A 22,041-nucleotide genomic window follows, 5' to 3' on the forward strand; every position below is an offset into this window, starting at 1 on the left:
GCTGTGCTTGATCTGATGACTGTGGTGACAGGGATGTCCTTGCGTCCGGAACCTCGTCGCTGTCTTTTGAATGTTTGGGAGCCCACTGACTATTCGGTGGCACAGACTAGATGGGCCACCCTGGGCTATATGATTGCGAAGCGAGATATTGCGCAACTCTGGGGGGCCTCCAGGCCCCCTGCCCTCTCGCAATGGGAGGATAACATGGATTGGTCCATGTTCCGTGAGAAAACTGTCTATGTGGCCAGGGGCAGACCCAGGGCATGGGTGAAGGTGTGGGGTCAATGGAATGAATACCGTGGCGACATTTGTACTCCTCCCCTTGTGGACACTATCGAGATTACCCTGTCTCCTTAGGCTAGCGTTCTCGGAATCTTCATATAGGGACTGAGCTGGTGTTTCCGGCTCCCCCCCCCCCTTCTTCCTGATCTCTGCGCCCCTCCCCCCCCCCCCCCTCCGAACTCCTTAGTGCTTAGAATTTTGCTACTGCACTTCCGTTGCTGTCCCCCCCTTGCGTCCCTTGGGCTGACCTTCAGTGATACACTCTCGCCTTTTTGTATGTTTGTTCTTTTATATACATAAAACCTGTTTTTTGCTCTGTATTTAATGTGGAGTATTGCATTGTTGATTGACTGTTACCTCTGCGGGCATATATGATATGTGTCTACTCCTTTTTAGCGGCTGGCCCGTGTGGTTGTAGGCCCATCCTTGTACCTTCTTGCTTGCTCAAATAAAGGTTTTTTTTTAAAAAAAAAAAAAAAAAAAAAAAAAATATAAACCTGGGCCCCAAAACGGGAAAGCGGATGCCCTTTCCCGCCTAGGAGAAACAGACGACCAGGAGAACTCCGATGACATTGAACCTCCTTTCATATTAAAGGATGTGAGTGATCCAACCCCATCAGTAGCACTGCTGGCCTCACAAGACTTCTTGGAGGACGTGAAGGTTGCTCTAGCAGATGAGAACCTGCAGGACTGGGTCCGTGAAGATCCGGAGCATCGTGTCGAAAAGGATGATCTTGCCTATCATGGTACGGCCCTCTTTGTCCCGACAGAGGCATTGCGACAGCAAGTGTTAGCATGGGTCCACGATTCCGCGCTGGGTGGACACTTGGGAACGTATAAAACCATTGCCAGTGTGGAACGTTCCTTTTGGTGGCCCCGAATGCGAGAGGATGTACGACACTACATTGCGAACTGTGCGATCTGTGCACAAGGAAAGGTGATCCATGCAAAACCTGTAGGACTTTTAAGACCTTTGCCTATTCCTCCACAACCTTGGCATACCCTCTCAATGGATTTTATAGTTGAGATGCTACCCTGTGAAGAAAAGACCGTGATCTTGGTTGTTATTGACCATCTGACGAAAATGGGACATTTCGTACCGTTGGCAGGATTGCCCACAGCTGCGGAACTGGCAAAGGTGTTTCTCCAGCACATTGTACGAGCTCATGGTATCCCTTGTGTTCTGATAACTGACAGGGGGACTCAGTTCACTTCCCGGTTCTGGAAGGCTCTTTGTAAGACACTGAACGTTGAGGCACGACTCTCCTCCAGTTACCATCCCCAGACAGATGGTAAAACTGAACGTCTGAACCAGACACTAGAACAGTACCTCCGTTGCTTCACCCTGCAAAATAATCTGGACAGGACTACCTTGTTATGGATGGCAGAATTCGCTTACAATAATGCTGTGCACACAACTCTGGGTTGTTCTCCTTTTTTTTGCCTCCAGGGTTTTCACCCCAATGCTCTCCCTTTTGATTGGCCTGTTCGTTCTCCTGTACCCAGCATACATGAACATCATGCACATCTTAGTGCTTATAGCAGCTAAACACAATCTGGCAGAGGCCCAGTCCACTCAGAAAACGTTTGCCGATAAGAAAAGAACCCAAGAGCCCAACTACAGGGTGGGGGATAAAGTATGGCTCTCCACGAAACATCTCCATCTAAAAGGGGTCTCCAAACTGAAACCAAAATATAAGGGTCCGTACAGTGTAGTTGAGGTCATTAACACAGTGGCTATGAAGCTCTCCCTTCCTGGTTCATGGCAGATCCATCCTGTTTTCCATGTTTCCCTGCTCCGGCCATGTCCTCCCAGTATGAGACTTCCCGATCGACCCCTTCCTGTTGAGGTAGATGGTCAGGAGGAATATGAGGTGCAGGAGATTCTTGACTCCCGAATGGTTAGAGGTAGGGTTCAGTATCTGGTGGATTGGAAAGGCTATGGACCTGAGGAAAGGACATGGGAGCCGGTGGCCAACTTGAATTGTCCTGAGCTGGTGGCTCTCTTCCATGCATTGCATCCGGGTAGACCTGGGCGACCGCCGGGTCGGCCGTCCTCGAGAGGGGGTTCGGTAGCGATCACGTTGGCGACAAGACTACAACCATACCATTCATGTAGATTCCGCTGTTTCCCTGGACGAAGTAATACGAGGGGGATCATCAGGAAAACTACAGCTACCAGCATGCCTAGGGGCAGGACTCATGAGGCTCAGGGCGGAACTTACTAAAGCACCTCCTTCACGATGAGAAGGTGCTTGTCAAACATTCTTGGTTCTTCGGGAATGGCGGATGGTGTTCCCCGCCGGATTTCAGCTTGAAGATCACAGCCTTTGGTGTCCGAGACGCTGTTCTGGAGCTCCGTGTTCTTTATGGGACTTGTAGCAGGTACTCTGGCGGAAGGAGTGCGGGCTCGCCTCCTCCGCGTCTTGCCTTGGGATCCTGTGTGTTTAATTAAGGAAAGCTGCGGTGCAGATTTAAACGCGTTGCTTCGCGTTTCAATTGCAGTCAGCGGGTGAAGAACGCTATTGCCTCTGCACGCATCTGATTCATAAGACGCGTTCCGAGTAATATCGTTCATAGCAGTGTTCAGGGGAAGTGGTTCCACTTCTGTTTATTCTGCCAAGGAACTTTAACCGTTTGTCCACTTTATGGCACGTATGTCATATTGAACACGGCGGATCAGTTGATTCCTGAAAGTCTCAAACCGAGTTCTAACCACAGAGGAACAGTACGCGTAATAGTGCGTTGTGCCTTTAACAACGCTTGCTTGTTGGAAAGAACTTTTCCTGTGTATTTAATCTGAAGTGACATTAAGAATCCTTCACGTTCTTTCCATTCACAGTCACACTGTGGTTTCGTTATATCAGTCAAAAATGAGCCCTTTGGATTGGACAATCTTAATTTTTGGTTAGTACTTTTTGTTTTTGAGAGGAAAAGGGAAAGATTCACTTTGAATAGCTGCAAGACTTCTGGTAAGGAAAGACAAAGTTCTCTTGCATTTAGCTATTATCATTCAGGTGAGGACAGGTGTTATATCTTCTACTTTATCTTCCCCTTCTACAGAGTGGAAGTCCTTCCTGGTAACTCGCAGTTCTTTTGACCAGACCTCGAGGGAACCACAGAGACCACCGTTACTTTATTATTTTTTCCACTTCCCTTTTCCCCGGGGCACGAGTTCACGCAGAGGGTTCAAGCCTCCTTTGTTGGGAATCGTGCCTGAGTGGAACTGGGAGGCTATTCTTCATACATCGTCTCCGCTGGTCACAAGGTTAAGGTTAGTGGCATTTATTTATCCTTGAGCTGCTGCCAATACCGACATCCCTTGAAGTTTGAAGCTAGACTAGTGAGCGAAGATGCCTGGTCTTAGCAGACTTGTAAAGTTATTTTGTTGCGGTTGTAATAGGGATTCCCGATTGGAGGATTCGTGTCCGGTTCCTCCGATTGGAACTCCAACCTATGAGCTCTATTTGAAACATGGCGTGGGCCCCATCACGTATAATGAAGTGTGGATTCGCTACACTAGAAAGGACGGTGTCCTAAAGTGGCCCCAATATGGTAGTTATGACACGGAGATTTTAGATAATTTAGAAGTTAAACTCTTCAAGAAGAAAGCCCGGCCGGCGATGTTTGACTCTTTCCGCCTCTGGCGAAAGGAAGCCAAACAGGAAGAAATTAAATTAGCAAAGAGAAATAAAAGAGAGAAGGGTATTTCAATAATGCAAGCTGCTATACAGTTTAAAGATAATGAAGAAGAACAAGCAAGTGAGCAGTTGCACAGGCAACGTAAAATGGCGATTGATAAGTGTTATCCAGGTTTGCCACCTCATCAGTAAGATGCGACGAAGGAACTTGGGAAGGATCCTTTGATGTCCCATTTGTTGAGGTCGCCACCCCCTTATGTGCAGAGTGCTACAGCACCTCTGCAACCTTTAGTTGCGCAACCTCCGGTTGCTTTGCCTCTGGTTATTGCACAGCCGCCAGCTCCTCTTCAGTTGGCTCCTATTCCTCTGGCGCAGCCTTCTCAAGGGCCGCCAACTTTGCTACCTGCTCCGTCTCCAATTCTTACGACTTTGTCTCCTGTTCTTGCTACTTCTTCTGCTACCGCTCCTATATTGGTTTCCTCTCAGTCTGCCTTGTCTCCTGTCCTTCTGTCAACTTCTCCTTCTGTTCGACAGAGGATGACTGATACCGTTACTGGTCTCCTTTCCCCTCTCTTTGGGTCACTAGGTATGACCCCTGTTTCAGAGCGTAAACAATTACGTAGCCAATTGCCTGGTCCCGACGAGCGGACAGTACTGGATCATTTGGCACGTAAATGGGTTACTAATACTTTGAGATATGATTTAGAATCTGTTATGGATGTCTTCCGTCAATGGGAAGCACCGAAGCAGAGGTATGTTTTTGATGAAATGTGTACTTTCCTTCGTGAAGAATGGGAAGATGGGGATTTGGGACAGACTCCGTCTGAGTTGTTCCGTGTACAGTCCGAGTTTGCGAAGGGAACTATAGTGGGTCTCGATGTTGAGAGAGCAGTTGCGACATTGTTGTCGTTTAGGAGTAAGTCTCCTTCTCAGCCGTTGTTTGAGCCTGATCCTTCTGTTAGGAGGAAAGTGAGACAATATCCAATGAGGGAGGTTCCTCCGGTGTGGAAAGAGGCTGTTCAGGCCGATGTTAATGCTGGTATTGTAGCTGCACCAGCCCATTTTCAACGTGTTTGGGTACATGTTCCGTGGAAGCGAGCTGAAGTTTTGGCTCTTAAGCAGACTTTGCCTGACCCCCGTAAAAATCCTGCAGGGTATTATAAGGAATTATCACAGACTGCAGACTCATATATTATGAATCTAGCTGATATAGACATGTTGTTTGGAAATGTGGTTCCACAGCCTTTATGGGGATTGATCAGTCACACGGATCATGCGCAAGAGTTAGGTGATACCTGGGTTAATATTGGTGCTGCGGATGGTCGACAAGTTGGTGGTGCTAAACCTGAGCCTCTAGTTGCAGAACTTCCTGGTAGGATCGTTACTTATATGAAGACTTTAATGCCTGCTATGCGAGTAAACTCGGACAAATTGTCTGCGTGTAAGCAGAAGAAAGATGAAAGTGTGTCTGATTTCTTCACTAGGTTTGAAGAAACGTTTATTGACCATAGTGGTCAAGACATGAGTACGGAAGGTGGTCAACGGTTGTTTGTTGATAAGTTTGTGCATAACTTACTTCCCGAGTTGTGTACTAAATTGAAGGATTCAGAGAGTTCTTGGGCTGTTTCCTCATCAGCACAGATATTGGCTACTGCACAGTACTACGACAATAGGGATAAGGATGAGAAGGATAGAGCAAACAAGAAGACTAAAGAGTTGAAAACAAAGGTTCTTTTGCAGTAAGCGTATCCGCCTCGTAGTAGCCAACGTGATTATCAGCAGCCTCAGCAGTTTCAGAGAAACCCGCAAAGGTTTGAGCCTCCTCAACCGCGTTTTCCTGTAGGCCCTAATCAGTGTGCATATTGTAAAGAAGAGGGCCATTTTAAAAATAGTTGCCCGGTTCTGTTACAGCACGCGAATGGGGTTTCTGGTGTGAGAGGTCGAGGTGTTCAGCAAGCTTCTAGAGGTAGGGGACGTGGTGTGTTCCCCCAGAATGCACGTTCCTTTCCTCCACAAAATTAAATGAATTGTTTTGATCAGCAAAACGGTGCGTCTGGTAGGACGACTCAGTACTATGCTGACGACTACTATGTCGAAGGTGAGAATATGGACGGTAATGATTCCTAGGACAGCCATAGACAAAGAGAGGGAGTTGTTTCAGTTCCAGTAGATCAGAGTGGACCTTATGTTGAAGTGATTACATCAGGTGTGTCAGAGCCTTTTCTGTTGGATACTGGTGCTGCGAAGAGTTCTATTATGCACTCTAAACTCCATGGCGCACCTTTGTCTGGCTTGACGAATGTTTCAGTAGGATTTTCTGGCGCCCCAGTTAGAAACCCGATTTCTAGTCCTTTGTCTCTTTCTGTTGGACCTTGTGAATTCAAAGCACCCCTTATTTTGACGACAGGTTGTGGTGAGAATTTGTTGGGATTGGATCTATTGAAAAGATTGTATGCGACACTACAATGTTCTCCTTCGGGAGTACAACTTACATTAGGTAAGAGAGTGATCTCTCCGATGTATTTGTCGAAAGACCGACTCCCGGCCGAATTGTCTTCTCTTCCTGATATTCTTTGGGCTACTGGTCCTAATGATGTGGGTCTTTTGGAGATACCGCCATATGTTGTGACGCTGAAAGCAAATGTTCGAATGCCACGTATTCCCCAATATAGGATCTCTAGTGATGGTGAAAGAGCGTTGCTAGCGATCATTCATGACCTGATTGAGAAAGATGTGATTGAAGAAACGAGAGGTAATGTGTGCAATAGTCCGGTTTTGCCTGTTCTGAAACTTACTGATTCTTCACAACCGCCTGTATATAGGTTCGTGATCGATGTTCGCAAGGTGAATAAGATTGTAGTTCCGCAATTTCCTGTTGTTCCAGATATTACTGCCTTACTGACCATCATTCCAGCTTCAGCCACTTGGTTTTCGGTGATTGATTTGAAGAATGCTTTCTTCAGCATCCCAATTGCCGAGATGAGTAGAGATATTTTCGGCTTCTCTTTAGGAGGTCAAAGCTTCCGGTTCAAGCGCGCTCCTCAAGGCTATTGTGAGAGTCCATCAATCTATAGTCAGGCTTTGAAAACTCAACTTGATACGATTGTCTTACCTGATGGTGCTGCTCTTGTTCAGTATGTCGACAATTTGTTAGTTGCTGCTGACAATGAAGAGATTTGTAAAGAAGCTACTTTGTCGTTGTTGCGTCATTTGTCTAACTTCCATCATAAAGTGTCTTTTTCGAAGCTGCAGTATTGTCGACAAGAAGTGACCTACTTAGGTCATCTCTTATCGAAGGAGGGAAGAAGATTGACCCCAGAACGAATCCAAGCGATTGCGAAAATGAGTGTGCCAACTACTCAGAGAGAAGTGCGTGCTTTCCTGGGTATTACGTCATATTGTAGACAGTGGATTCCAAATGTTTCGCTTCTTGCGAAACCTTTGATAGCTCTTACTGCTAAGGATAGTCCGAATCCTATTCCTTGGACTGACGAATGCCAGAAGAGTTTTTCAGAATTGCGTGATGCGTTGTGTTCGGCTCCAGTGTTGGGTACTCCCGACTACAGTAAGCCTTTCACACTCTATGTCCATGAGAGAGAGGGATGTGCATTCTCAGTTTTGACACAAGAGTTCGGCGATAAGCAACGTCCACGTGCGTATTTCTCGTCGACTTTGGATCCGGTAGCTAGAGCGTTGCCGAGTTGTTTGAGAGCCACAGCGGCAGCGGCTGTCTCTATTCGACAGTCTGCTGGCTTGGTGATAGATAATACGCTGATTGTAATGGTTCCACATGCAGTGGATACATTGTTAAACAGGACAAAGACATAGCACTTAACTAGTGCTCGATTGTCAGGTTATGAGTTGACACTCTTAGCGAGTCATGTGCATATAAAGAGATGCAACACGTTGAATCCAGCTACATTGTTGCCGATTTCAGTGGAGACAGATGTTTCTGGACAGCATGATTGTTTTCTTAGGACAGAGGAGGAAACGAAAGGGAGAATAGACCTTAGGGACACTTCTCTTTCAAAGTGTGATGGTACCTTATGGGTAGATGGTTCGTGCTTCAAGCTTCCGAATGGTGATACGACTGCGGCATATGCTGTTACGACTTTGCACACGATTGTTGAAGCTACACGTATCCCACATAACTCAGCTCAAGCAGCAGAGTTGATTGCATTGACAAGAGCGTGTGTGTTGTCGAAAGGGAAACGAGTGACTGTGTACACTGATAGCCAGTATGCGTTTGGTGTGGCTCATAGTTTTGGACAATTGTGGAAATACCGTAGGTTTCTGACTTCGCATGGAGCTAAGATTCAGCATGGTCATTTGGTAAATGAGCTTCTTGAGTCACTTACTTTGCCGTTGCAAGTTGCGATCGTGAAATGCAGTGCACATAAGAAGGTTACCGATGACGTTGGTCGTGGTAATGCGTTTGCAGATGAAGTTGCGAAAGAAATGGCAAGGGATGTGATGAGTCGAATGTATGTTGCGGGTCCGGCGAGATGGGTTCCGGATAGAGGAATGTGTGAAGATACGATAGAAAGTGTGAAGTCAATTCAAGCTGAAGCTACAGAGAAAGAGTTGAGCGTATGGAGAGAGAGTACGGGTAAATTGGATTCGAATGGTGAGAGCATCAGCGATGGTTGTTAACCGATGCGTACGTGCTTGCAGTGGTTACAATGGCGCATGGAATGGCTCATATCAGTACGAAAGGGATTTGTAAGTTGTTGGCTCCAGTATGGCAAAACGCTGGAATTCCTAAGTGTGCAGAGAATGTGGTCAAGAATTGCATGGTTTGTCTGATGTACAATCCTGGCAAGGCATCTCCAACTCTAGCTGGTCATTTTGTGCCTCCAACGTATCCGTTCGAGGTTTTGCAGCTAGATTTCATCCACATGGAGAGGTGCAACAATTTGAAATATGTACTCGTGGTTGTTTGTGCCTTTTCAAGATGGGTAGAAGCATATCCCCGGAAAGATAATATTGCCTTGTCCACAGCTAAAGCCCTTGTTAAGGAGTTTTTCCCTAGGTACGGTTTACCGAGAATGGTCTGGAGTGACAATGGGAGTGAATTTGTGGGTCAAGTGATGAAGAGAGTATGTGATGGTTTAGGAATTCGTCAGAAATTCCATGCTGCAAATCACCCCCAATCAGCTGGTCTAGTGGAGTGCTATAATGGCACCCTTAAGTTGAAATTGGCCAAGATACAGGCGAGCTCTGGTCTTCAATGGCCTGATGCTTTGCCATTAGCACTTTTGTCAACTAGGATGACTGTACATTCTCGAGTGGGACTTAGTCCATATGAGATAGTTTTTGGTCACCCGGCAAACATATGGGGAGTGCCGAGGCCGACAAAATTCAGCGAGATCGAACACCCTGTACTGCTTGATTACCTGTACGAATTGCCGGCTAAATTGCGTCTTACACCAACAGGTTCATGATACATTGCCTCAGGCTTCTGAAGATTCAGGACATGCCATCGATCCTGGCTCCTGGGTCCTAGTGAAGAACTTTCAGCGGACAAAGAAAGATCAGCCCCGCTGGACCGGTCCCTACTTGGTGCTATTGTCTACGCGATCTGCAGTACGAGTGCAAGGGAAGAAAAACTGGATCCACAGCGTACATTGTAAGAGGGTTCCTTTGCCTCTGCCGTATGACCGGTGGGTCCAGGAGGGCATTCCTGATTCAGAAACCGACACCGTGCCTCGTTTTCTGCCTTTTAGCGATGCACGTTTAATTGGGACGAGTTCTGAGCGTGAAAGTGACGATCTTCTGCAAGAAGCTGTTCCACCGTCAGATCGACTGGACACTACCAAGCCTGAACTCTTGTTCCGTGATCAGACATTGCCTGGAAAAGACCGTTATAATTTGCGACCAAGAGTTGTGGGACTAATAAAGTGAAAATCCTTTTTGCTATTTCTGAAAGTTCAGCTCTCCCATCTGAGAAACTGTTTTGACTGATTTTTGTTTTTCGAACCGCCATCCGGGTTCTGCTGTAGGGTCGCGGTGTAAAGACTTGGGAGTGCAAGCCATAAGGACGACGGTTCTGGTTGGTCCTAGGGCATTCCCTGGACTGACAGACGCATTCCTTAGCACGGAAGACCCAACCGCCGCGAGCAGCACGGTTAGAGGATGGAGTTTTTCGAGATGGAGAGACCTGTTGAAGAAATGAGTTTTAAGAGCAAAATGTGCCGAATTATGAGTAGAAAGTGTTTTTTGATATTATGTATTTTCATGTTACTTAGCTTGATGATGTTCTTGATGGGATATATTATATTCTCTTTTCAAGTGACGTTTGCACCCACTACACAACCCATACCTTCTTCTACTGTTTCTTCGCATTCTTTTATTTTATTTTATTTATTTATTCAGAGTTTTATATAGCGCGAACAAGATCTTTACAGATATCAGAGCGCTTCACAGAAACAAGGGGTGAGGATAGCATGAGGGTGACGCAACATAATATTGGGTGCAGTATAAAATTCAGTAGCATGATCGGATAGCAGTCATGTGCTGATAAAAAATCAATAAACAATCAGTTAAGCGAAATATAAGACAATACTGAGTCTTTCATACAACTACGATAGAAATCAGGAAAACTTAGGCTAAAGGGATGGCTTATAACAGTATCTAAAAGTTACAGGGAGCAAGGGGAAGGGACATCGCGATTCAGCAGGCTAACGTGAATAGTCTAATAATAGGTAGTGAGTGAGTAGCATAAAAGGATCGACTAATCATCATAGAATTATGGCAAACAAGAAGAATAAACGAATATAAATCAGGAATAATATGACATTATTTGACATTAGACAAACATGTAGCCAATGATACATCCTCTGCCTGAACATGAGTCCATTGGGAGATTGGAATTCGTTAATAACTCCTTTGTTCAGCTTCTGCACCAACACCAGCTAGTAGTGAACACGACAAATTGTTGGGTGTGTGGCCTTATGCCCCATACTACCGATAAAGGTATTCCTTACCTGGTCCTGCCATTCAGCTATAATGGTTCCGTGTGGGCATACAGAACGATGTTCATCTATGCTCGTGAAGTCTACCCCCTACGTTCTGTGAAAGACAATCCAAAGACTAGTGCTCTAGTTAAGGGAATTGTCGATATGATTAAAGGAGCTAGTTCCTATGAGACTATCCCGAGAGATGAGACACTAGCGTATATTGGATGCAACGTGACCGGATATGGAGCTAGTCTGAGTAAGAACCAGCAAGCGAAAAGATCCTCTCCGATTTGGATTGTACCCCATCAGGGTCATTTTTGTCTGCAAGGTAATGGCAAGAATCCGAGAGCTCAGTTAGGGAAGAGTATCTGCACTGAGACATATGTTTTTGCGTCCCAGACTTCCCCATCGTTCCTAGCAGCTAAGGGTACCTATTTCGTCTGTTACGATAGAGCATACACATGGTTGCCCCCTGATTTCTCGGGCACATGTTTTGTCTCGTTCCTGTTGCCTCCTACGTGTACAGCTGCGGCAGATTACCACAAGACGAGAGTTGTTAGAGGTGTCTTCAGTAAGGAAGATACTGCAGGACAAGAATTGGGAGATTTTCTGAAGGGTTTTCTGCCGTTTTGGGGACCTATGGTTAACAGCAGGAACATACGGCAATTGACGAGAGTGGTTGAGGCCACCATAGTTGAAACTGCCGGTGCCCTTAGCAACTTGACTGCTGAGCTCCAGTCGGATCGCCTTATGACTCTTCAGAACAGGGTTGCGTTAGATGTCATACTTGCAGATAGAGGAGGGGTATGTAAATTGATTCAATCGAGCTGCTGCGTTTTTATTCCAGACAACGCTCCGACAGTGTACCAAGCCATTTCCAAGCTACATAAGATCTCTGAGTCTGTGCATGTGGACGAAGGAGATTGGTCATTGATGGGATGGTTTTGGGGATCGTTATCCACTTGGGGATGAAAGATTCTGATGGTCAGTGGGGTGGTATTAGCTATCCTTTTCCTGTTCTGTCTTTGTGTACAGTGTGCTATATGTGGCCTTTGTGCTACCTCGTGTTCGAGGAGACCTGTCCAGAGAGAGTTACTAAGTACTAGGATGATGCTACAGCAACATCTTGATGATCTGATGAGTATAGACCTGGATTCAGATTGACGTGAGTTTAGGTCATTGCCTATGTAAGGGCAAAAGGAAGGTCTAAGGTTCCGTGAATTCTGACCCTGGATCGTAATGGTCGTGGTTCTGTTACGATTTTGGTAACAGCGAACCGTAAACAGTGAGCTCAGCAAGCATGAGTGTTTCCGTCACGTTACATTGATGGATTCACTGTGTATTTGACGATTTCGTTCTGAAACCCTTGGGTTCCATTTTGTGCATGGCAGCCATTTTGTGGTTGCCCTCACATAGGCCTATGACTGTGGCTGAACAAGTCTCTGGGACACGTACACCTTAGCCTGAGTTTTTTACTGACTCCTGTTTGACCTGAAGTGGACTGACCCTGCTGCCTGAAGCTGACCTTGCCAAACCAGTTCTTGCCCTTTAGCTGGTCGAGATAGAGATCAAAGAGCAGGACATTGCTGAGTTTATGGTACATGCACACACCCTTCGATCTGGCTTCTCATCTGTTTCTGTTCCTTCTTTTATGGACTATTTATGATTTGGGTTGAGGTCTTTTATTATGGGTTCTTGTCCGGCTTGTTAGAAAGAAGAATGTTTATTATGATTAATTTTGGGCTGGAAAAACTGTAAAATGGGCTTGTCATCATGCTCCTGCTTTTGTCGTGGAAACATGTGAGTGGTCAAACTGCAAATAAGGAATGTTTGCCTGAAGCACAATTTTTTGTATAAAAAGAGATGGCTTGCTTTGTAAAGTTGAGCAGTCTCCTGAGAACATACACCGTGTTGTACTTCTAGGATCTCTGTTACTGGCTGCAGCTAATAAATTTGATCTTTGACGTCACCAAGAAGTACCCCGTGTCTCTGTATTCTAAGACAGGTGGACCCTGAGACTTTGGGCGTTTCCCCTGGCGCCGCTGGGTTCTAAAACCCGGTTCTTCAATGTGCTGTGCGGCCCCCCGCCCCCTTAGCGCTGCGGCGGAATAGCCGCCGCAGCGGAGGTGTTAATGCTCCAGGCACTGGCTTCTGGGAGGCGTATCCTCCCCTACAACCAGGTTATTTGTGTAAATAAAAGTATTAAAACATCCTATTTTTTTCTGGAGGCTCAGGGTGAAGATTTACAAAGAGGCCACACAATGCAGCGCAGCAACTAAAGTTGCTATGCTGTCGCATGAGAAGGAGAGTGCAGGAAATCGCCTTTTCGACTAAGGCATCGCACTGTCCTTCTCTTGCCATCCCGCTGGGGCACAAATAGGCTATGAAGCGCCAAGCACATACCTTTGCATCATGGTGTAAGGATGTGTGTGTGATGTCTAGCATAGCTTTTTACTACAAGGACAACCTTCCAATACAAATTAGTATTCCTAGACAAACTTTAAAACTTTGGTTGTGTGTTGTACATCGCAGCACACAGGAATAGTCAGAAACGTTTGGAGAAATAAAAGCATTTCTCCAATTTAACACCAGTGTTATTTTTTCTTGCAAAACCCTGTGTACCATTGTTAGTAGATAGGGCTTTTTTGTAAAAAACGATGGATGGTTGCATGGGAACACCCATGTACCACACATGGCCCCCACAACCCCAATGCAAAGTAATGCAAAGCTTTGTACTGCTTTCCAGTTAATATTTCAATTCATAACAAGATTTGCTGGAAAGTAAATGCACAGAAACATTTTGCGCTGGTTTGGCTTACCTAGTGCAAAATGTTGCTAAATCTTAAGTGCTCTGACTTAGTCGCATAAATATAATTCTTAAGAAGTCAAATATCCTTGTTGTATTTGAATAATGCTTTTGCTGTGATTTTAGAGATATTAAAAGGAATACTTGCTCTAATCAGTTATAAAACGCTATAAAACCTATCTTTTTAGTAAGCAATATAGTTGGCAAATAAGCGTTAAAATGTACCACTAAAACACACAGCACTGATTTGGTATGCAGCACATACCAGGCTGGGATGGAAAGGGGTCATAACAAAAATGACCCCGCTTTGGGACACAAAGGCACTAGGACAACTACGGCGTTGCAAGGGCTTTACAGCATGGGACAACATAGGCATTTCCACGGTTGGGGATTTGTGGGACAAGGGAACAGTGATCCCATTTACACAATTGCAACAGCAGTACAACCTAGGTCAGAAAGAGAAACTTAGATACATACAAATAAGAAACGCTTTACTGACGGCGCTCACACCAGACTCGGAAGTCCCTGAAGCCACCCCGTCAGAGGACAGACTACTGGCGGAACATATGCCCCAGGGAGCCACGTCATTCACGTACCGGTAGCTTATAAATAATCTGCCGGACCCCACAGGTGTATTGAAAGAGAAATGGGCAGCGGAAATAGGTGACATAGACGAACCGGAATGGAGGGAGGCCCTAGCATCACCTAAGGAATTAGGCATCTTAGCAAGGCTGAGGTTGGTGCAACTTAAAATCCTGCATAGAATCTATTATACTAGGATGACCCTACACAAAATACAGAGGGCGCCAAACCCCTTTTGTCTACGAGGTTGCAGAGATGAGGGGACCTTTTTCCACACAATATGGGGCTGCCCCATAATAGCGAACTACTGGAGACAGGTACTACGCACTCTTTCAAAGACCACGGAAACATCCCTCCTACCTGACCCAAGAAGGTGTTTGCTAAATATATGGGAGCCTAATGACCTCTCACGTTATGGGCTGATATGGGTTACTTTGGGTCTCCTGATCGCCAAAAGAGGCATTGCCCAGAAATGGGGAGCGGCAGAGGCAGCGACGCTGTCTGCATGGTGCAGAAACATGGACCTAACGATGATCGTTGAGCGTACTGTGTATGCAACTAGGAAGTGCCCGCAGAAATGGAATAAGATTTGGACAGCTTGGAATAAATACAGAGGAGACATTTGTGAACCGTTGCCAGAATCCGATGACGATAGTTCAGATGAGGATATAGAAGAGTAGGGTAGTAGGGAGCAATTTAGGTGGAATATAGACACTGTAATAAGAAGCTTAAACTGTTAACAAGCCGATTCATGTTTTGGAAGAATGTATCCAGAAACTATTGATATGCCATTGATTTCTGTAAGCATTGCCAACGTTACTGTTCTTCTAATAAAAACAATATAAAAAATGTACCACTAGGTCTTGATGAGAAAAATACTCTTTTTGAGGGATGGAGGAGGGGAGAAACATACTTTCAAACAGCTGGACTTGCATGTTTTGCTTGCTTGATCAATGATTTAGGGGCTGGAGGTCCCAGATTTGCTTATTTAAATCTTCTATTTTTTCACTTTGCAATGCATGCTAGATAGCAGCGTCAGAGAGCACACCTGTTTTTTAAGCAACTGATTCTATGAGATTACCTATGAGCAAGTAAGGGATTTTTACCCATGCCCCGCCCTTGGTTTCTCTAGCAAGGCATGCCTTTTCATTATATTTAAATGCTGTACTGGAAGTTAGTAAACAGTCTTTAAAATTGCTATTAATTATAAAGTGTGTTTTAGAAATTAAATGGTGTAGATGTTTTGTGATAATAGTGATGCATTGTGTCTCATCATTGTTTACAAGGGTTTGTGAAGGCTAATAAACTGGATTTTAATATTAACAAACTTTTTTTGCTGCCACATTTTTATTCATATTTTCTAGGGATATTTTACTTGCTACCTAGAACAAACGGCATTCTTATTTACAATGTCAATTAAAAACAATGTCCTAAAATATTGAAGATGTATGTTCTTATTTTATATTAAGCTGCATGTATACTTACTCTTGTGATTACAATCTATAGTTCTGAGTGTCGACAATAGAATAACAAAACACTAATCACTCATCCACAGGATTGTTGTCGAATCTATGACATTGAAAACAACGGACTCTACCTGTTTAGCCATATTAAATGCAGTATATGCACTAAACACTCAAGAAAAAAAAGCCCTTCTGGTCGCACGTTTCAGTAATTTGTTGCAATACTACAGCCACACAGGGCTTTAGTTGTACCCCAAATGCCTTCATTGCTCCTCCGAAAATACATACAGTAAATGTGTACAAATTTCCACGGAACACATTAGTTTAGAATAGCCAGTTAGGAACTATTCTCACATTTTCCACACGCATTTTTACGAATAACTAAAGAAATATACGCCTTACCTTTTTGTAAAGACTTCTTAGGTCTCTGTATTGCCACATGCTGTTTAATACCTGGGATGCTGCTTTCACCACCTTTGGGGAATGCCTGAAGGAGAAAAGAGAAAGTGAGCAACATAAAGAGTGTAAAAAAGAAGAAGTAATTAAGATAAAAGGACATCGTGTTTGCAGAGGGAGGGAGAAACCGTTAAAGAACGACCAGGAAAGAGAATGGTGTGTAGATGAATCACCCGAGCTAATAATTGGTACTGTTTATGGAAATGTTAAGTGCTCATGAAAGTATGATATCTGTAAGATTTGGATCTGCAAAAAAAAACGGTGTAAAAAAAAAAGAGAATGAAAGAGGAAGAGGTGAAGATGATTGGTGAAATAAAGGGCGGGGTTGGGGGGATACATAATGCGGTTGAGAAGTAGTGGGGTGAGGGAAGCGGAGAGAGACAAATGGAAGATTGAGAAAGAGCATGGAAATTGACGAGCCACTGGGGGCACGGAAGCATAAAAAGAGGTAAGGGAAAGGAAGAGTGAAAATATGAATAACTAATGAAAAATGCCAATGCGAGAACACAGGAGCCGATTTCGTGACCTCTACCCTGCATTCACATCATTTTGATATTGCAGAGTTTTAGGTTTACAAGTAGACCAGTTATTCGAGGATTATTTAAGCAAGAAACTTCAGTAGGCGAAGTAAAACTTCTGTATTTGCATAGCTGACTATTAAATTTACATCTGAAATTGAATGAGATGTTACATACATTTAACAGTGTTCTGATAATAAAAGGTAAATAATCACTGGGACCCCAACATGAGTTGCCTGTTATAATGCCAGGAATCCCCCACCACTTTGGAAGTACTATTACTGGCGTCATCGAAATTAACAGGACACTTTTACCGGGGGCCTGAGAATATGATCTATATTGACAGATTAGTAGACCAGCAGGCAGGACATTGCATTAATCTAGTCAATTAATGTTAATGGAACATTCCACATAGCCAACCCATTAGGTCGACTAAATGAGATAGTATTGTAAAGCTTGTACAATATCTCAGATTACAGGGAAGGGCGCCTGTGCTCTCCACAGGCCCTCCGGTCGAGTGTAACCAACTGAATATCTTTCTCAAACCGGAAAGTACACTTTATTGCATAGACTCAAGGCTGAACATGACTTGGGTTATGGTTGAAAATTCTTACACCCCCAGGGCCTGTTAACCTTCAGCTACAGGTGGGATCATGATGTCACTGGGCTCTGTCCTTATCAAAGAGCCTGAACCTCAAATGACCTTTCTGGGTGCAGAAACGGGTCTATGAGAAGTGAAAGGTGGGTCCGTAGACCTCTCGCTTCTAACCTTGAGAATGGTAGGACTCAATACATGGTCATAAGCCGCATACAATTGTATGCATATACTAGTGATGATTCCGCAACAATAGGTGGCTTGGAGATTGCTACCAGACTCACCGAGATTATGCAGTCATAAGGCAGCAGCATTAGTGGACGGGACATTCTTTCTTAATAAAGTGGAGAGTACGTTTATAGCCAGTTTCCCTCAAGGGCCTGGTTTTGTAAGCAGCAGCACTCAATTAAGGAACTATGTCCCAGACTATTTAACAGAACTCATACATGGACCTGTCTAATCAGGCAAATCACAAGTCATACAGGAGTTTAAATTCGGTACTTCAGACTCGGCTACAAAAGTGTGTGAAAGTCTGTCTTTTAGCACATATTTACAAGGAAATGGTGCAGCATTGCGGCCAATTTTGCAGCGCTGTGTTAGTTAATAAAACGCAGAGGTGCACTGTATTTGCAAGAATAAGTAGCACCTGTGTTTCCCCTTGAGCTGGTGCTAAAATTAGCTACCTTGCGCCATAATGCATGGGTGTCTGCATTGCAGGGATAATAGTTTATGTGCAGGAAGGCGTCCCTTCCTATAATGGCGATTTGCTAGTTTTATGTGTGCTGCATAAAGCAGCACATATAGAAGTAGCAAACTGCTATTATTTAATGATTGTTTGTTTGTAGGAAGGAACACTTTGCTGCACAAAAACAATAATTAATGGCATTTTGCTCCTTCTATGTGTGCTGCAGAATGCAGCAGACATCAAAAAAGCAAAAACGGGAAGAAATAAAAGTAATTCTCCTCGTTGTGCCAATCTAATGCCTGCTTTTGCACGTCGTTAGTTCTTGGCGCGGCCTCAGATTTACACATCCTTGTAAATCTGGGGTAGCGTCAAAATCCTTTGCATGTCCCTTTCACGCAGCTACCTGCGTGAAAGGGTACCACATTCACAAAGCAGCGTTAAGCCATGCAAAGCGGCTTAACGTCGCTTTGTAAATAAGGTGCAGGTCATTGCGCCACCGGAAGATCTAAAAAAAGTAACATTCTGGTGGCACAATCCCCTTGCACATATACCCCTTTGCTATTTACAGGAGGCTTAGAGGACGCCAGTTGCTTTCTGTTGGTTGGCTTCATTGTCACTTTCATTTTCTAGTTTTTCACAAACTATGTGTGGCATTCTCTTTTGTTTCTTGTGTTTGTCCCTCCCCTAGAGACTTGTGTCCTTCCACTGATCCCTTAATCGGGCACTACTTTTTTCTTCTGGTTTAAGTACTTCACTAAAGTGCATGTCTTTTGGAGCTGTCACAATCATTTACTCTTCCTCTGTGTCACTTCGGGCACTCACACCGCCGCCCTCCATTTTACATCGCCCTCCATGTTATTTTGCCCCCACACACCCTCCATCCATGCTGCTTTGTTCCTGCTCTCCCACTGTGCTGCTTCAACTCTTACCCTCCCACCTTCCACGCTGCATCACCCTCTGTGTTGCATCGCCCTCTGGTACATCGCCCTCTGTGTTACATCACCCGCAATGTTACTTCTACCTTTACATGTTGTTTGCCCCCTGCATGCCTTTACTCTGTGTTACTTCGCCCACTCTCCCTCTCTGTTATGTTATGCTATGCTATGTGTATCTGCATAGCTCGCAAACGACCCAGTGGTTTCCTGGCTCTGAAGCAGGAGCTGTATGGGCCAAGCCAGGGTCACGGCTAGGAGAAGAGGCAAGCATTCAGTTTCTAGTGGAATTCAAGAACTGAGGAGCAGGCTCAGATGTTCAGGCGGCATGTCGTTCCAGGCTTTAGAAACAAGGCCTCCATTAGGAGCCTTACTGACAGTGGCCTTCATCTGTTCCAGACAGGAGAAGGGTGCCACAGGACGACATCTCTCCCTCCAATATTGCACATTGTGGTCCCCCTCGCCTGGGGCGCCATGTAGCAATACCACACCAGCTTCTACTGAGGGAGTCAGAGGGGCATGCCACGTGCTTCTCTACCCCAGGCACAGTCCTCTTTACACACTATTGTCTAGTAAAAGGTAAATGAACATATTGCTCTGACAATGCGCTGCTTTAAGGGGTAAGGTAAATTAAGATGAATGAAAATTAAGTGCTCACCATGTGGCCTTGAAAGGACTGCGAGGGAAAGACTTGGAGTTCCACAGCAAATTCTGGGGCAGCCCAGCCCCAGAAGAACACTTAGAAGGTACACAAAGCAGGCAGCAGTAGGCAGGCAAACAAGCACAACAAAACCAGTAGTTCTAATGGAGATCTCTCCTGTCAGCACTACAGTGCCTTGGCAGAACAGGGTCACAGAGCAGGGCAACAGCAGAAAAGTAATTCAGTGAGTCTTTTAGGCCACACAACAAGTAGCAGGCAGCAGGGCAACACCAGAAGAGCAGTCCAGAGGAGTCCTTTGGGCAGCGTAACAGTCTTTCTGACCGAGGTTCAGATCCAGTTCCAAAAGTTCTCTGCAAATATGGCATCAGAGCCCCTGTACTCATACTCAAAGTTGTTTTTGTTCAAGCGGGGATTGCAAAGGAAACCTTAGAAGTGCACAACACTCCCTTTCAACCCTCGTCCTGCCTCCAGACATCAGTAGGGGGTAAATTAGCACTTTGTGTGAGGGCAGTACACAGCCTGTACAAATGTAAAGTGTGCACTCCCCTCTTTCTCCCAGCCCACGATGACCATCAGTATGCCGTTGAATGCAGATGTATCCCTGTCACACCCTACCTTTCCTGTGTAATAGCTGTCTGGAAAGCATGCACCGACTGTAGCTGTCAACTAGCCATAGAGGTGGATTGGAGTCTGGCTGCAAAGAACAAAGAGTCATAAGCACAAAGAAATTCCCACTTTATAAAAGTGGTGTTTTCTAAAATAGTAATGTAAAATCCAACTGCAGGATTTATCACTACTATTCTAAACATGCCAAACATGTTACCTCTACTCCATTGAGATCAGGAATTGCCACTTAAACATGCATAAGGGAATTCCCAATGCTAGCCTGAGATGAGTAGACCTCACAGCAGTGAGAAACGAAATGGGCTGTTTGTCACTACCAGGACATGCAACACAATAAAGGTGCATGTCCTATCTTTTACGTACATGGCGCCGTGCACCAGTGGCGTAGTGTGGGCGGGGCCCTAGAGGCAGTTGCTCCAGGCACAAAATTCCTAGGGGCATAACACTTTTAAAGAAAAAAAAATCATAGTAGTGTCTTTCTCCAAATTTAACATATCATCGAGGGCTATTTTTTTTTCATTAGAGTATTATTTAATTGTTTGTGGTTTTTTGTTTCATTTTAATCCATCTGGATACCAAACTCTAATTGCAGGGCCGGTACAATAGGTTTCTTTCATGCTGGTAGCAGAGGTGCAGATAATTTTTAAAACAATACATTTAATTGGCTGGGCAGCTGTATTTTTCAAAAAGTTGGTTTCCGAGCTGCTGTCATTCTCACCCCGTTGTCACTGGGCCTGCACCCTGCCTTTGCCACTCATTGGATAATTATAGGTAGGGGCTGTCTCACGGCTGAGCTGAAGCCAGCGAGGCTTCCAGCTTCAAAAGCGCAGGCCTAGGAGGAACTTTGAAATGAAGGCACGCGGGAGCATATTTGTACTTATTTTTTTACAAATTAAGCACTGTGTCGAAATTGCAGCTTATTTTGTAATTATTGTGTGTGTGTGCCGATAGAAGTTCGATTGTTGAGTTTTGTTTTTTCGGAGTGACAGCAGGTAACTTTTCATTTTTCATGTGATAACTGTTTTGCTGACATGGTAGTCATTTCTTATTCTTCATTCTTCTGGTTCAAGTATGTAATATATACAGTGTCTGCAGGTATTAAAATCACCGCTTAGTGCTTAATAAGAATATATGATTTTTCAACGATTTCAAGTTCCACGCATGGCATAACCACGCGAATTTTACATCGCAAGTGGCTTTACCACGCTGGAATTTACAACGAAGGATTGTACCACGTCTTACCTGCACGTCTTTCTCCAGCAGCCCTTACTTCCATCTACCATGGAAACAAGCGTCAAAACACGTCTTCCAAAATAAATAAAGGACTTCTTTTTTGACGTACACTGCACGTCTTTGGGGGAGGCTCTTTCCTTTTACTTCATTAATACCACAGAGCGTTTTTTTTTAAATCTAACTCGCTCCTTAATTGTTGTTATTTTTTGGGGGGGAGACCCCCCCAGCCCCCCCAGCCCCCCTAGCCCCCCTAGCCCCCCTCCCAACCCTCCCCCAGCCCCCCCAGCGCGACTGGACGGAATACCACGTCTCCCCCCAACCCACGCTGAACGTACTTTCGTGGTATAGAGGGTCGTGGAAGGCACCCACGTTGAAAAAACGTTTGCGTGGTAAGTGTACCGTGGTAAACGTTATGCGTGGGGATGCCTTCGTAGTAAATGATGTTTCCCGCTTAATAAAGCCAGCTGATTAAATTCTCAAGAACAAAACAAATCAATTTTCAACAACCAAAGTGATTGTAGAAATACATTCTCTCTACAGGTACTTTTACACTTAAATCTAAACTTTGCAATATTAATTATGCTACTTATTGCGTAATACTTCT

At 44.7% G+C, this 22,041-nt stretch overlaps 1 protein-coding gene across 6 annotated transcripts in view; it reads right to left on the bottom strand.

Annotated features, from left to right (window-relative positions):
- Positions 1 to 22,041, bottom strand: part of CTNND2 (catenin delta 2) — a 3,216,642-nt gene that overhangs the window by 428,359 nt on the left and 2,766,242 nt on the right. For all 6 annotated transcript variants that reach the window (XM_078687656.1, XM_078687653.1, XM_078687655.1 and 3 more), the window contains one exon: positions 16,136 to 16,220. In XM_078687656.1, coding sequence (XP_078543782.1) covers positions 16,136 to 16,220 — 85 coding nt within the window. The remainder of the gene's footprint in view (positions 1 to 16,135; positions 16,221 to 22,041) is intronic.

Source organism: Lissotriton helveticus, chromosome 4_1, assembly GCF_964261635.1.
Source record: "Lissotriton helveticus chromosome 4_1, aLisHel1.1, whole genome shotgun sequence".
In the NCBI taxonomy this organism is placed as follows: Eukaryota; Metazoa; Chordata; class Amphibia; order Caudata; family Salamandridae; genus Lissotriton; species Lissotriton helveticus.